Source organism: Myripristis murdjan, chromosome 24, assembly GCF_902150065.1.
Source record: "Myripristis murdjan chromosome 24, fMyrMur1.1, whole genome shotgun sequence".
Classification (NCBI taxonomy): Eukaryota; Metazoa; Chordata; class Actinopteri; order Holocentriformes; family Holocentridae; genus Myripristis; species Myripristis murdjan.
The window spans coordinates 31,529,530-31,544,437 of record NC_044003.1 but is presented as its reverse complement, the minus strand read 5'-3'; the positions used below and the strand labels follow the sequence as shown (position 1 = coordinate 31,544,437).

At 40.4% G+C, this 14,908-nt stretch overlaps 1 protein-coding gene across 1 annotated transcript in view; it reads left to right on the top strand.

Moving 5' to 3' along the window:
- The window catches only part of fndc4a (fibronectin type III domain containing 4a), a 37,158-nt gene that overhangs the window by 11,235 nt on the left and 11,015 nt on the right, over window positions 1-14,908 (top strand). The window contains exons 3-4 of the mRNA XM_030046688.1: window positions 1,585-1,789; window positions 13,831-13,920. Of these exons, the coding sequence (XP_029902548.1) occupies window positions 1,585-1,789; window positions 13,831-13,920 (295 nt within the window). The remainder of the gene's footprint in view (window positions 1-1,584; window positions 1,790-13,830; window positions 13,921-14,908) is intronic.

Below are 14,908 nucleotides of genomic sequence, written 5' to 3'. Positions count from 1 at the left end.
CAAACTGGGCAGCATAAAGAACTGCACCTGCTAGCCATTTCCCTCCAATTCACAATTCCTCTTGACAGTCTGTGCTACACACAGTTCATACTGAAGAAAATTATAATTAGTTCACTGACTGAACTCCGTAGTGGAAATTTTGTGTGGTCAGCAAATACCCATAATTACTGTGATATCCTGAGTTTGCCTAGCATACTGAGAGAGTGGTAGCACATATACACAATATCCATGGTGAATAAAGATTTGTTTTTGTCTGAATGTATATTCTGAGCAACCACCTTAAAAAGCTTTACTTAGCATGGAGAAAGGCTGGCTTAATCTCGCCCCCAAGCCTGGAATCAAAATAAAACTTGGCATGCTTTATTTGTCAAGATGAAACAAGGTTACAGGGTGAATGCACATATCTGTGCCTGCCAAAGTGCATTTTTCAAGATGAATAGATTTTAAAGGCTTAAAATAGGCAAGCATCCCAGTGAATACAAAAGCTGAATGACGGTAAACCATACAACTACAGCAGTCATGCTTATTGTCTTTTTATGGAACTCAATAGATTATGCAGCTGTTTAGCTCTGCTGTTTACTGTGAGTGACTAATGTGGCAAAACACATCTTGACTTCTGTCCTCATGCATGGCTGTTCATCATGTTATACATTCAAATCTGAGCCTGGACTGGAAGTTGCCTTATGAGTATACCACACTTTAATTGTTACATTATGCATTATTTCAAGAGATTGGTGAGTTTCTTTATCAAATGCTTAAATCACAAAGCACAATAACAACACATAAGAAGACATCTGGTCCAAAGCCTGCCTGGGTGCAGATGGGCTGGAAAGCGTTCTTTGTAGGGAGCCTTGCATGTCAGTTGGAGGATAAATTCCCACAGCTTATGGGCTTTGATAGCCCTGGTAACATTCTCAAAGGTCAAAGACAAAGTCTGAGGCACAAAGATTACATCTCAAACAAACTTCCAGAATCTGGAAGAAGTTTTACTCCACAACTTTTTAGGTTCAAGTTGAGATCTCATTTGAAATACATAAAATGCCATATTCTCAGACAATGAAACTGACATTTTCTTGAGCGATGGGTCACTTCTTAACCACTTTCCCTCTCACATTTGCAACTAACGTATATAGTAATCCAATGCAATCCAATCCACTTTATTTATATAGCACAATTTTAACAAACACAAGGTTTTCCAAAGTGCTGCACAGCAAGATAAAACACCACAAGATAACACAATAGAAGCAGAATAAAAAGGTAAAAAACACAGTAGGATAACACGATAAAATAAGATCAATTAAAAAAAAATAAAATAAAGTAAAATAATAATAGTAATAATAATACTACTAATAATAAAATAATAAAACAAATTAGGATAGAATAAATAAAATATATAAAAATATTAAAATAATAAAATAAAATAAAATAAAATAATAATACAGTAGATATATGCTTCTTTTTAGTTTTTGTTTTTTCATCTTTTAAGATTTTTACAGAGGGTACTAAGGTTGTTACCAATTACCAAGCTATCCATATGTCCAGTCATGGCTCCATTTTGTTCAGTGTCTCTCTTTCAATCCCAAGAGGCAGGATGGCCACATGCAGCGATTCATCCGGGAGGTCAACACCACCAGTCGAGCCTGCGTTCTCTGGGACCTGGAGGAGGAAACTGATTACATCATCCAGGTTCAGTCGATTGGGCTCTACGGGGAAAGTCAAGCCAGCAAGAAGGTCCATTTTCGCACACTCAAGAAATCTGACCGCTTCCCCTCCAACAGCTCCAATCAAGGTATTGTGTAGTAACATTCAAAGATGACAAAGTTCACATAAAACCATATTGTTTCATGCTAGGATTGGGGACAGTAGGGATGTTTTTCAGCGAGAGTTTTAAAGAGAGTTGGCCCAAATTTCTTTTCCTCACAACAATTCATAAAGGATTCATGGTGGCCTTTTATAAGACCTTCATAAATATTTAATAAGTCAGCTTTTTCCACTACGGCACTACTGTTTTACTGTCCACTATGTGAATGCATGACATTAACACACCTAGCAGCTATTCTCTGTCAAACTTTGAACGAGATTTCACTCTGAGTTTGTCACCAAAGAAGTTCAATACACATCAGCCATCGACTGCAAAAAAAGATGGACATAGGGACCTCACCCATTGGTTTCTTCTTGGTTGGTTTGAAGCACAAAATTCACATTTCTGCTCGACACCACATTGCAACTGAGCTCTGACCCTGAGCTGTGCAGCAGGATGAAATAAATAAATAAAAATAAATAAATAAAATGGGTGGAGCACAAGAGGCTTGAGTGGAGCCCACAGTCAAAGAAAAGCCAGCCCATTTTACAACAACTAAATAACACCAAGTCTTCTGCGCATCCTTGGATTGCTTAAAGTTAGCAAAGCCTTATGAAATGCATGTCTCAAATTGCAAATGTTTCAACCACAAAAAGTAAGAGAAATATGATTTCTACAACAAAAGGATTGTGTGAAAGAAGAAAAAGTAGAGGACAGATGTGTGACACCAAATATACACCCATCCACAAATGAGCCATTTCAGAGATTGACAGTTTTAATTTCTGGAGGTGGGTGTCGTTTGAATTCTTAGCATAAGCATTAAAACTAACATTCCAAAGCCTTGCTCAACCTTAATCAAACTATTTTAGTTACCTAAACCTAATAATCCTGAACTTTGAACTGACCGTAATAATGCTTTACTGGCCTAGCCTTAATTGTTTCCTTAACCAAAGTTGTTTTGCTTGCCTTAACTTAACCTTAACTTAGCTAACCCTTTTGCATGACAAACAGCTGAAAATGGAGTGTCCAATTCAGATAACATTGTTCACTGTACATGAAATTCTTGCTTCATCACCAGTTTATTGAATAGGATGGTGCTATTTTTTAGGCTGCCAGCATTTCTATTTATTTATTTTTTTTAATAATATCCTGCCAGTCAGTGGAGAGTAATTATCTCTGCAAGGCTAGCAAAAAATGATATGAAGATGGTCTGGAATACAGAATAGTGATGAGGTCATTAGGTCACTGCAGCAGTCACTGCAAAAATAGTGACATCCTCTCACTCTGAAATGCAACATAATGCAGAATATGTGTTTGCCTCACTTTCAGTTCCAGGTGGTGTGCCAACAGCCTTTTTCCTCAGGCACAGACAGGAAAGTCCCATTCCAGAGGCTTTTTTTGGTGTTGCACTATAGCCACTCCCGGCTGCTGAATGCTTTTAAGCACATTGACACTGAAAATGAGGTACAGTAAAGGCTAGTCCCGATGTAAGTGCATGTAACCTGAAGCCTCCTCTCTCAGCATCTCCCTGGGGGGTTCACTGTGCCTCCTGCAGGTTTATTTTCGCCCATCGCCCAATTCATTATTGACAGACCCTTCATGCACGGCTGCACACAGGCCCCTCTGAATTTATGCAACTCTATATCACTTGGGGGTGCCTAATCAGGATTCTGCAACACACTCTAAAACACTTCAGATTCAGTTTCTGGGTTTGGTTCATGGGCTGGAGGAAGTATGAAGGCCGTGACCAATAGACAATTGGCTCAGTAGCTTTCAATTCCTTCTAGCACAGATGAGGAAAGAATAGGAAAGCGCTACTTAACATTATACTGACTTGTGAGGACTCTATATTTCAGAAGCAGCTGGTTCAGCCATGATTACGGATAAATTACTAAAGTTAACCAGGATGGCAGCTTGCATTTGATATTAGTCTTTAAAGAGGCTCTACTCAAAACATTTTTTCTTCATGATTTATATGGAGAAGTCAAGGTTCTGAATATGGGAAGTGCTGATGCAAGTGAATCATAAATGTTTCTCTTCAGCTGACTCAGGTTGAGTACCATTAGTTGAGCTGGCATGATCGGCCAAAGTAGAGGAGAAGGAAACTAATTCAAGATCAGCCTCTAAACAAGTGCGTGTGTGCATACCATTTAAATTGAACACAGACACTGATGCTACCTCACATTAAACATTAAACGTAGAGGAGATTTATATCTGTGGCCTACACATCGTGGAACCCGGGAATTTTGCAGAATATGACACAGTTTTTTCCCATGAGAAAAGCTTTTGACCAGTGAGAAGATTTCTCCATGTCTTTGTACTTCATTATGTTTACTACACAACATTCATCAGGACTTGTAGCCCTGTCCACCCCACCCCCAGATTTTACAAGTGGGTCAAAAAACAGTCCAGTCAGTGGATGAGCTTCATTAGTTTGAGTGTGTTTTTGGGTTGTAGTGTACAGTATAAACAATCAGTGTCAACCTCCCATAAATCTAATGCCTAGAATGCAGACTCCACAGGCCCAGCTTTGAAACACTCATCCAATTACATCAAGCCCCCAGTGTGTGAGGTAATTCTAGTTTATAATTCACCAACACACCTCCTTTTTTCAGTATTGGCCTCTTGTCATCATTATTTAATTCCAATTTCAGACAACATTCAGTGACAATCAAGAGAAAAATAGAGTGATTCTCTCTGACACATTACCCAGAGTAAAATTAGTAGTGCAGTAGTTACACGAGTAATGCCAAGAGTTTGGAAATAACTATGTACATAAGCAACATATTCCATAAATTTCTGTGCCAGGGAAAGGCTCACATAATCATTCAGTGCTTGAATTGTGCTGCTAGGAAGTGGCCCATTTTCAAAACGTTCACCCACATGTTATGTACACAGCAGCCGGTCTAGTTGCGCTCACTGATTCCTTCGTCTTAAAAATGTTTGCATCATATTGCACATGTCTGTGCATCATACCACACACACACACATCTGTGTTGTACCTTTTTGGTGGTAGATAAAAGCAGTGGAGTAAAAAGAAGGATGTTTCCTGTGCAATTTAATGGAGAAAAAAAAAGTCTCTTAAAAAGTGGAATTTTCAGTTACATGTACCTTACTGTCAACCTGCATTGTCTGTGCCTCAGGATTATACTCTACGCTATGCAGGATTAGCACCTCCTACACATTGGAAGATGAATGATAAATCGCAATCTGAGTTGAAACAAAGATAAACCTGCTTCCATCCCCACTCCCTGCTCTCAGCCCCCTTACAGAGAGTGCTGCAAAGGCACTCCCTGAGATCAAACAAATGAAATTCATACTAAAATGATTCAACACATGTCACTTAAAAGTATATTTACTCAACTTTATGGCCTGCAGTAAGTGATGGCTATATGGCAAGGTGTAAAGTGCAACGCAGGTAAGAGTGAAAGACTGATGGCTGAGGATTAGCTGGATTACTCCCTGAGGCATGGCTAAGCTTTAACTGTGTTCTTAGCTAAGAGTTCAAATGGAGACCGATATTTCTCCCTTATCTGCTGATCTACTCTGTGCATATAGTAACAGAATATGGAAGAGAGCAAAAAAAAAAAACTACATCCTCAATTCAGTTAAATGTGACCTTGGTTAGTATATAGCCTACAACATTAGTGGCATCCTGTGACTGCACAGCAACGCTGAATAACAAGAAGCCATTTTTATCCTCAATGGCACTATAATGGAAACACACTACTAATAAATTGCATTCTGCCTTTATCAAGCTCACCCGTGCTCTGTAGGGTCTGAGTCACAGAAATCAGGTATCACTGTAGATCTGGTTGATAAAGCTGGACTAGTGCCTCTGATAGCAGATAACAGACATTAGATTGCAGAACCTGTTAAGGATATGAACAGTCAACTCAGCATCCGTTTTAATGTTCTTTCTCTGGTTCTTCATCTCTTCAACGGCAATATCATTTTTTTTTTTTTTTTTTTTTTTTAATTTTTGACCCAGCTAGCTCCATTAAGGCCAATTTGGGAGGCATACAGGGTTTTATTTGTCTTGTGACTGCTTCACCACTATGTTTTTCATTACATACCTCCGGGTGCATAGTGTACTACGCAGAGCTGGTTGAGTCTCAACTGTTAGAGGAAAACACACTGAGCCATCACAACAAATCAAATGGTGACTGAACAGATTGGAGGTCTATCCCATCTTTTAACCTCCTGAGACGATTCCAGACTATAATTAAACTGAAAGAGCAGTCAGTGCTTATGATGAGCAAGATCCTGGGGAGACGTTCATAACGTCTTGAAAGTACAGAGCAAGAAGATGATACAAGGATAAAAGCCATATTACCCCTTGCTGGCCTGCTAAAGTCATCAAATGAAAAACTGAAGCTCTTCCCTCCTTTGCAGTCCTTATAAACACCAATTTCCTCTCAGCATTCATAATGTCTCTACCTCAACGTAAAATCGAATTTTTGTTTTCAGTTCCTTGCTGCTGACCACAATGCCTTAAAAAGCCTTTTTAATCTAGCTTGCCTGTGCATCACAGAGCCATTTCAGAGATCTTTTGTCACAGCCAAGCGCTCCCCATTGAAAGTAAATTGATTTGCGGCATATCTGAGACATTCCAGAGAGCTAGAGCTATGACATTCCTGAATCAATAGTGCTTTTATTTCCCCCATTGCAATGCTCTTTGATCTAATATGATTACACATTAGAGTGCATGGCGCTAAACGTAAACCTATCCTGGACTGGTTCCGAATCCATCTATTTCATGACAAGCAAGCGCTGCCTGGCAAGCACCACGTGTAGCTGGAAAATTTGAATTTAAATAGGCTTCCGGGGAGTATTTTTCAGGATCAATATAAGTCTTTTCAAACTCAAGTCCAATTTTATTAGTTCGCTGAGAGGCTTTTAATTCAAATGCATGCACGTGCTTTGCCTGCCCTTCAGACGTGCGCTAGGTGACTGTATGTTGAGCTGTGGCCAGAACAGACCCAAACATAGCTGAGATTTATTTAGAGCATGGCTTTTATTCATTTTTTTAAATTTTATTTATTTATTTTTTTTTTTTTCCAGTTATCAAATGATGCAGCAGTGACACTCACAACACTTAGCAACACTAAGATAGGCAACACATATATTCTTAAATGCACACTGCCACATGTATTAGGTATAATTTACCCTATAAACAGTATACTTATTATCTGTATATACTGTTTATAGGGTAAATTATGCTTCATATCTTGCTATCCACTTTGCTGCTGTAATACGTGAAATTTCCCCACCGTGGGACTAATAAAGGAATATCTTATCTTATCTTATCTTATCTTATCTTATCTTATTTGAGTATTGAAGTTTGAGACCCTGATTCATTTCCAAATAGTTAGTAGTACAATAATGCTTATATTGCCAGTACTATGTTTGTTCTTAGAGTTCTGCCTGTGATACATGCCTGTGCTTATGTTTGAGGCATCCACACTTGAGGCTTGGATGCTGCTGCACAACAGTAAACACAAAATTGATCTAACTTCTCAAACACGTCGCTGCAGTGTGAGGTCTGTTTGTTGGCTGGAGGTTTACCATTGGTTGGCCGAGTGTTGGAGTTTCCTCATTGGCAGCTGCGCCTTCAAAATGAATCAGCGCCAATCTTTTTGCATTACGTTCTCAGGGGGTGACTCATTGACTGCAGCCCATTCCAAATGTATCGCATGCTAAGACAACAAGAGCAACTCGAACTGACTGTTTCGCATGAGGAATGTCAGTGTAAATAAGAGATTCAATGAAAAAAAATATTTTCCTAGTTGTACACAGAGCTGTTACAACAAGTCATGTTCTGCTCTCTTGTCTAACTGCCCATGGATTTGTGGGTTTTGCAAGGCTGAAGCACAAAGGGAGAGAATTTATGATGTAAGGTAGTTATGATGTGACTTGTCACAAGCTGGTGGGTCTCTGATGGAAGCAGTGAGCATAATTCTTGGAAGCAGGATACTTGCAAAGAAGCTTAGGCATCTGATTGCTTTTGCTAGTGGCAATTTGCTAGTGACTATTGGAGCTATACTTGTGTTCAACTGTTTAAAGTTTATTAGGGCATAGGTGATGTAGTGTGTGTTATCACATCAAAAGTTGATATGTGGAGGATTACGGATATCTGCTCTTCTCCATCAGTGCCCCAGCGTTGCCTTTCAGAACCTGTCCATACCACTGTACAACAGGCAGACCTCTGTGCTGCTGTCCCTGTGTCCATGAAACAAGTCCTGACAGTTGTGCTTGCCTCCGTGCTCGCTCTCCCCCCCCCCCTCTCCTGTGGCCTGTGCTAATCAACACTTTCAAACAAGCACATTGTTCTGTAGACCAGTCTGAGCTTTGGGGGGTGTGGTCCCATTAATCACAACTGTTGTCACCTTGAGCCTTCGTCCAACATAATGCAATGCAACACAGCACGTCCATGCAATAGAAACTTCATAAAATCAAACCAAACTAAATAACCAAGCCAAAAAAACACACAATATAATCAAATCAAAACCAATAAATATTGTACAATGTAGAATGTAGAAATTGTATAATGTAAATATTTATAAATATTGATAAAATACAACTAAATAGTAAATTTAGCATACAAATGATCAAAGTAGATGAAAACAGAGCTTAAGAAATGTCCCAGCGCCTTTCACATGTTTTTAAAACACATCTTCTTTGCAGCAGAGAGCTCATTTGGGTTGTGTTGGTAGTAAAAGTTCCAGGTCCACGAGGGAGGAATTTGCTTTACTTTTATCCATCTTTAAATTGTAGCTCACAGGGGAAACTGCACCAGTTGAGCTATTGTGTGCATAATTTAGCTCTTCCATGTGCAGAGTCGCAATTCTAATTAATTAGCTCATTTTTGTGTCCAAATTTAGTACAGACATTGAACAGGTGGGATCAGTTTCATTTTCAGTTGCTTTTGTGCTTCGCCTGGAATTGTGACAGATTTAGTAGATGTGAGCCAAAATGTGCAATGAATGCATTGTGTTTGTTGGCATGAAAAACAGCCAATCCAATAATCTCTAAATACAATTATATAACAAATTATTCAACAAAGACAAATCAAACAGCAAATGTTACCCACTGCCACCAAGCTGTCACACAGCTTCAAGTATGGAGGGTAAAAAAGAAAAAAAAAAAATTTAGAGGATGAATGTCTTGTGCTGTCAAACATAACTAGGTACGTGGTCCCCTTAGACACAATTACCGTGTGATACAGTACTTCAAAGGGCTGTAAGGTTTGCTATGCTGAGTCAGAATTGAAATGTTTCCTTCCCTTGTTTGACAGCAAAGTACAAAGCTATTCCACATACTGGAGCCAAAGTTTGCTGCCTGCTTAATAATGCTGTCATTTGTATCGATAGGCAAACAGTTTTAGAAAAAAAACATCCTTCCTTTAAAGCCTTTGTTGCATTGCAACAAAGGTTGCAAACCTTTGTTGTTTGTGTTGAATAGTTCATGACTGTGCTCACATGATGATACAACGATAGAGAGAAGACATTCTGGAGGGTTATTACAATTACAGCATATGAGAACTGGCAGAAATCGCAGAGCAAGAAGAAACATGCTCTGGAACACCACTAAGTGTGTCCTTCATTGTCAAAGAAGAGCTATAAACATAAAGAATAAAGGCAATAGCACCTAGTGTCAGTGTGTTATCATTCAAGTGATTGCCACAGCTCAGCGTGTGACTAGAAAGGTAGCTCACTTCTTTGAAACCAGGGATTTAATCCTTATGAACGTGAAGCGCATGCCATGTAATTGCGGAATTTCAAAGACAGATAGCGCAGCAATAAATCAGGTGATTTGCCTGTGTGGATGAATATCAAGCCCCTGCTGTTTTAGTACATGGCTTCCCTGCATGGTTCATAGCCTCAGACAGCACCATGGGACAACATGGAGGAAGGTTGGCTAATTATCACAACACAGGCTGCTTTGTACATCCTCCTGTACAAGAGAATCATTCAGCATGTTATTCAGGCCATATGGAAATTTCTTTCACTTTGGTATAAAACTGTGCATCAATCACAATTCATGCTGAACATACTAAAAACATCCTTTTTCAAAAATGCACTTCGCAGTATTTACCACAGTATCACAGGGTCGGGGTATGACAAGGCACCCAACTTTGCCTGTAGCACGAGCTATGCACTGGAGATAATCGTGAGGGCATCAAGATGGGTTGAGGGTGGAAATTGGCTGCAGGTATGGATTAGCTACTGCCTGTAAGTGCATGTGTGGATTATTTCAGATCTACCACTTTAACAGCACCCCATACGGAAGGGCTGTGTTCAGAGTTTGAACGAAAACCTAAAATGAACTTAGATGCTCTCGACCTACATAACGTCTTCAGTATCAGAAAAGCCTATTAAAAGGTTTGGGAGGTGGTCTAATACAAATCTCACAGTCAGAGAGCAGATTTAGGGGTTAGGGTGGGATGTAACAAAAGGCTCAGAGTGTATAAAAAGGAGGTCAGTGTTTTCCCAAACTGGTTCAAGTTACGTCTGTCTGCAGTTTGTCCTAATGCTCCGCAAATCTAACAAAAGGTAGAGCTGTCTGAGAAAAGAATTTGTTGTCCATTTGTTGAACAGCTAAAACATATCAGTGTGGATGTGGCTTAAGGGAAATTGAAAAGTATAAATCTGAGGAGATTTTGTGGGTGCTCACAGTGTTTAAAGGCCTTACAATAGATGTCAGAAGTGTGGTGACTATTCTAGCCACTGACTTGGGGATTTGCAACAAATTTGTAACAGGGTCATGGAGCTGTATGGAACAAAGCACCAAAGGAACACAACACAGACTGGGCAGAGGATGTACCAATGCACTTTCTCAAGTTAAGCAAGAGAAATAGATCAGCTGAGAAAGTGCATCCAGGTGTTTATTTAGCAGGAGTTGCTGAATATGGAAGCCTCTCGGATTAGATTTAGTTTTGGATCAGCCTATGATGTGTGATGGGTTGTGATCATCCCAAACCCTCAAGGTGAAGATCCCACCTGTCACTGTGTTCAGATACAACCCAGACATATCCTGTCAGGATACAAATGCAGACTCTGAGGGAACATACTGTTAACCAAGTGTTGAAGTTCCCTGCAGCTGCAATTGAAATGAAACAAACAAGAGAGAGCCAGAAGCGCTGAATCAGTCAGGGCACAAGAGTGAAGTGAGGGATTGGTAATGTCACGTAGCTGTAGTTGAATCCAAATGCAGACACACAAGGAGAGCTGGTAAGGCGAACCACAGGGATTTTATTGTGGGGAAACCAGCTGGGAAGGTGAGGAAGATGGTGTCGCTGATGTGGTGTGGCTGGCTAGCGTGGCTGATGTGGTGCGGCTGATGTGTTGTGGCTGGCTGATGTTGCTGCCGACTCTGAGGACATAGGGACTGAAGGCTGCATGACAGAAGGCAGGGACTGGAGGCTGGTGCAGGGTTTATGAAGCCAGGGAGGTGATGAGATGATGACAGGCAGGTGTGCAGGGAGAGTGCAGAGGAGAGAGGGAGACACACTCACAGCACACACTGGGAGACAGAGGGAAACACCAAGGAGGCAGGGAAATGGGGAAAACACGAGGGCAAGACAAGGATCTTACATGCTTTTTTTTTTCATTCTGAAATCATTGCGATTGAAGATTTCTGGTCAACTGTTTACATGGGATGTGATCTAATATGGTTTGTTGTTTACATGCACCGACGCATTTAATTAGAACAGGTGTGAGACGAGTGATTCATTCATATGATGAGACTTTATGTTTGCGATATGTAGTCTACCTCCTTCCCTCGTCTTGTATGTCTCTTTCCACCATGATATACTTGCTCCGCCTTCACGCTTTACACACACACACATACACCATCAACACTACCACTACCACCGCCATCACTTCCAAAAAACGTGGCAGTACAATTGACCCCACTTGGTAATTGCTATCGCGTGGAGAGAGCTGACAGTTTGGTATATAGGGCCAGTGTCTTGATGACTTGATTCACTAAAGAGGGCAATTGGGGAGAGTGCTGCTCTGGAAGAGTTCCATCTATGCAGGTTAAAAGATTGTAAAAGTTTGATGGTGGTGGTGGGGGTTGGTGGAAATAGGCCTGTTTCCAATCCTCTTAAAGGAGGATAAATGCAACAAGATTGATGTACGGTTTTTCCCACAACTTCCTCTGACTATCGCATGGCATAACAGCCATATGAGATAGACAGAACCTTCTTTTTTCAAAGGCCTTGATGACAAGATGACTTAATGTTAATTGATATACACTACATGGACAAAGGTATTGGACCACCTCCACATTCCACCTACAAGAGCTTTTCTGACCTCCCATTCTAAATCCATAGGCATTAATATGGAGTTGGTCCCCCCTTTGCAGCTGGAACAGCTTCCACTCTTCTGGGAAGACTTTCTACAAGATTTTGAAGTGTGCCTGTGGCAAATTTTGCCCGTTCATCCAGAAGAGCATTTGTGAGGTCAAACAGTGATGTTGGACAAGAGGGTCTGGCTCGCAATCTCTGTTCTAGTTCATCCCAAAGGTGTTGGATGGGGTTGAGGTCAGGGATCTGTGCGGGCCAGTCAAAAGTCCACAATGTTGGAACCATTGAATTATTAAAAATGTCTTGGTGAGCTGAAGCATTAAGATTTCCCTTCACTGGAACTAAGTGGCCGAGGCCAACCCCAGAAAAACCAGCCCATAGCATTATCCCTCCTCCACCAAACTTAACAGTTGGCACAATGCAGTCAGGCAGGGAATGTTGTCCTGGCATTCACCAAACCCAGACTCGTCCATCAGACCGCCACATAGAGAAGCATGAATGGTTGCTCCACAGAACACATTTCCACCACTCCAGAGTCCACCGGCGGCATGCTTTACACCGCTCCATCTGATGCTTGGCGTTGTGCTCAGTGATGTAAGGCTTGTGTGCAGCTGCTCGGCCATAAAGCTCCTGGCACACAGTTTCTGTGCTGATGTTGATGTGGGCAGGTAAGTTTGTCAGCAGAGCGTCAGCCATTTTTACGCACTATGAGCCTCGGTGCTCGGTGACCCCGCTCTGTAACTTTACGTGGTGCTGCCCCCTGGTGGCTGAGTCGCTGTGGTTCCTAAACACTTCAACTTTGCAATAATCCCACTTCCAGCTGATGGTGGAATATCTAGGAGGGAAGAAACTTTAGAATGAGCCATCCTTTCACAAATGTTTGTAAAGGCAGACTGCATGGCTAGCTGCTAGATTTTATACACCTGTGGCAATGGGACTGAATGAAACACCTGAATTCTGTGATCAAGAGGTGTGGCCCAGTACTTTTGTCCATATAGTGTGGACTGGCTGATGACTGTTTTTCTTGTGGGCACCGGGAATCTGGCAACCAAGAGTTGCACTTGGTTTAGGTCTTATCTTGGTTGGTTATCTAGGCACTGGCATATCTCTTCCTTCTTAAATGTAGTCTCTTTCTTTGTTCTCTTTGTGTTTTGGTTCTCTCAGTTAGTATAGTCACTATTCTCAAGCGCTAAGATAGGGACTCAAGTTATACTTAATTTGCAAGACCAAACATGGACTCAGTGAGTCTTGCAACTTTAGGTTGACCAAACATCATTCTTTTTGTGTTTTGACAAACACAACCACTGTTTATACTTAAGACTTAAAAATAAAATTTAAAAAAATCTTCCATTGTGTTTTTGTTTTGTAATGCAGGTGGCAGTATAATGTATTGAGTAATTCTAAACCTTATTTCAGGTCACGCTGTCATTTTAATATACTAGTATACTAATAGCTAAATAGGACATATAATATTATTAACTTGCTTTAATTTCTTAGAAATAATCATGTTGTGGTTTAAACAGACTGTCTGACATGTGATTCTAACCGAAGACTTGAAACTTGCATTAAGTGACAGTGTGATATTTGTTGCATGTTACAGCAGTGTTACAGCTGAATAACTGGTCATGTAGAGGGGTAGACTAACTAATGGTTCATAGTGAATTTTTCTTTCCTGAACATGACACATAGTGTACATGTTGTCTTTCCTCTCTCCCAGATGACCCTACAGTGCAGGGGCTGGACAAGTCCAGACATCTACAGACAGGAGAGATGATCATCATTGTGGTGGTTTTGGTCATGTGGGCAGGTAAGTTTGTTTGTAATGCCTGACAATATCTCAACTGAATGACTAAGAAATTTGAACCAAAAATCAGGGTCAAAAGCACTTTAAGTACAATAAAGTATAGGGATTTGTCTTGGTGACAATTCATATTTAGTTTAAGACCACATCATATGTCATTTTTACATGTCTAAAATTACACTCCACTTAATAATATAGTCTTTGGTTTATTAGATAAATACGTAATTAAACAAGCACAAACTTGTACAGAGTTGGAATTAATAATTAATAATGAGTATTTGATTTAGCAAGTTCCAAAGCATATATTTAAACCCATAAAATGGCTCAATTGTGTAATACTCATAAAATATACAATGACCATTAACTCCTAATCTAACATTAATAGGTTTCTCCATGTGGTGCCTATTCTTTAAGGGTAACTAATAGGTTGACTGTAGGTCTTGCAAAGTGTAATGGGTATAATTTCAATTGAAAGCAGGGGAAATTATTGCCGTCATTAGCAAAACGACATTAAAATTCTGCTTACAAGGCTAAAAGCGGATCAGACATCCCTGACACATGTGTGCCATGTCAGCATTTATTAACATGTCACATTATTCCTCAATAATACCGACTCATGGAGCACAAGAGGCTCCACACTGGAGTTTCCCCAGTAGCTACATCAGTACATTGACACACCAATCAATAAGCCAGTGATCAATGAACTAGGCAGTAAGTCAAACAGCACAGTATCACTGGGGTCTCTACTGAGTCAAGGTTAAAGGCTCAAACTCTGACTGCTGCTGACTCAAAAATAAATCTGACATCCCTGAACATGTCCCACCCCTTTCAGGCAGTGGTGTCACAGGGATGTGAAACCACCCGAACCAACAGCACGCCTCTCTGAGCATTCTTGGCTCTTTAGCTCTCCATTCAAGTATGACTTGCTATCCCTTTGAGGAATTGTGCTGATTAATGATGTGTTGAGGCACAATAAGAACTGGCATATCTGACA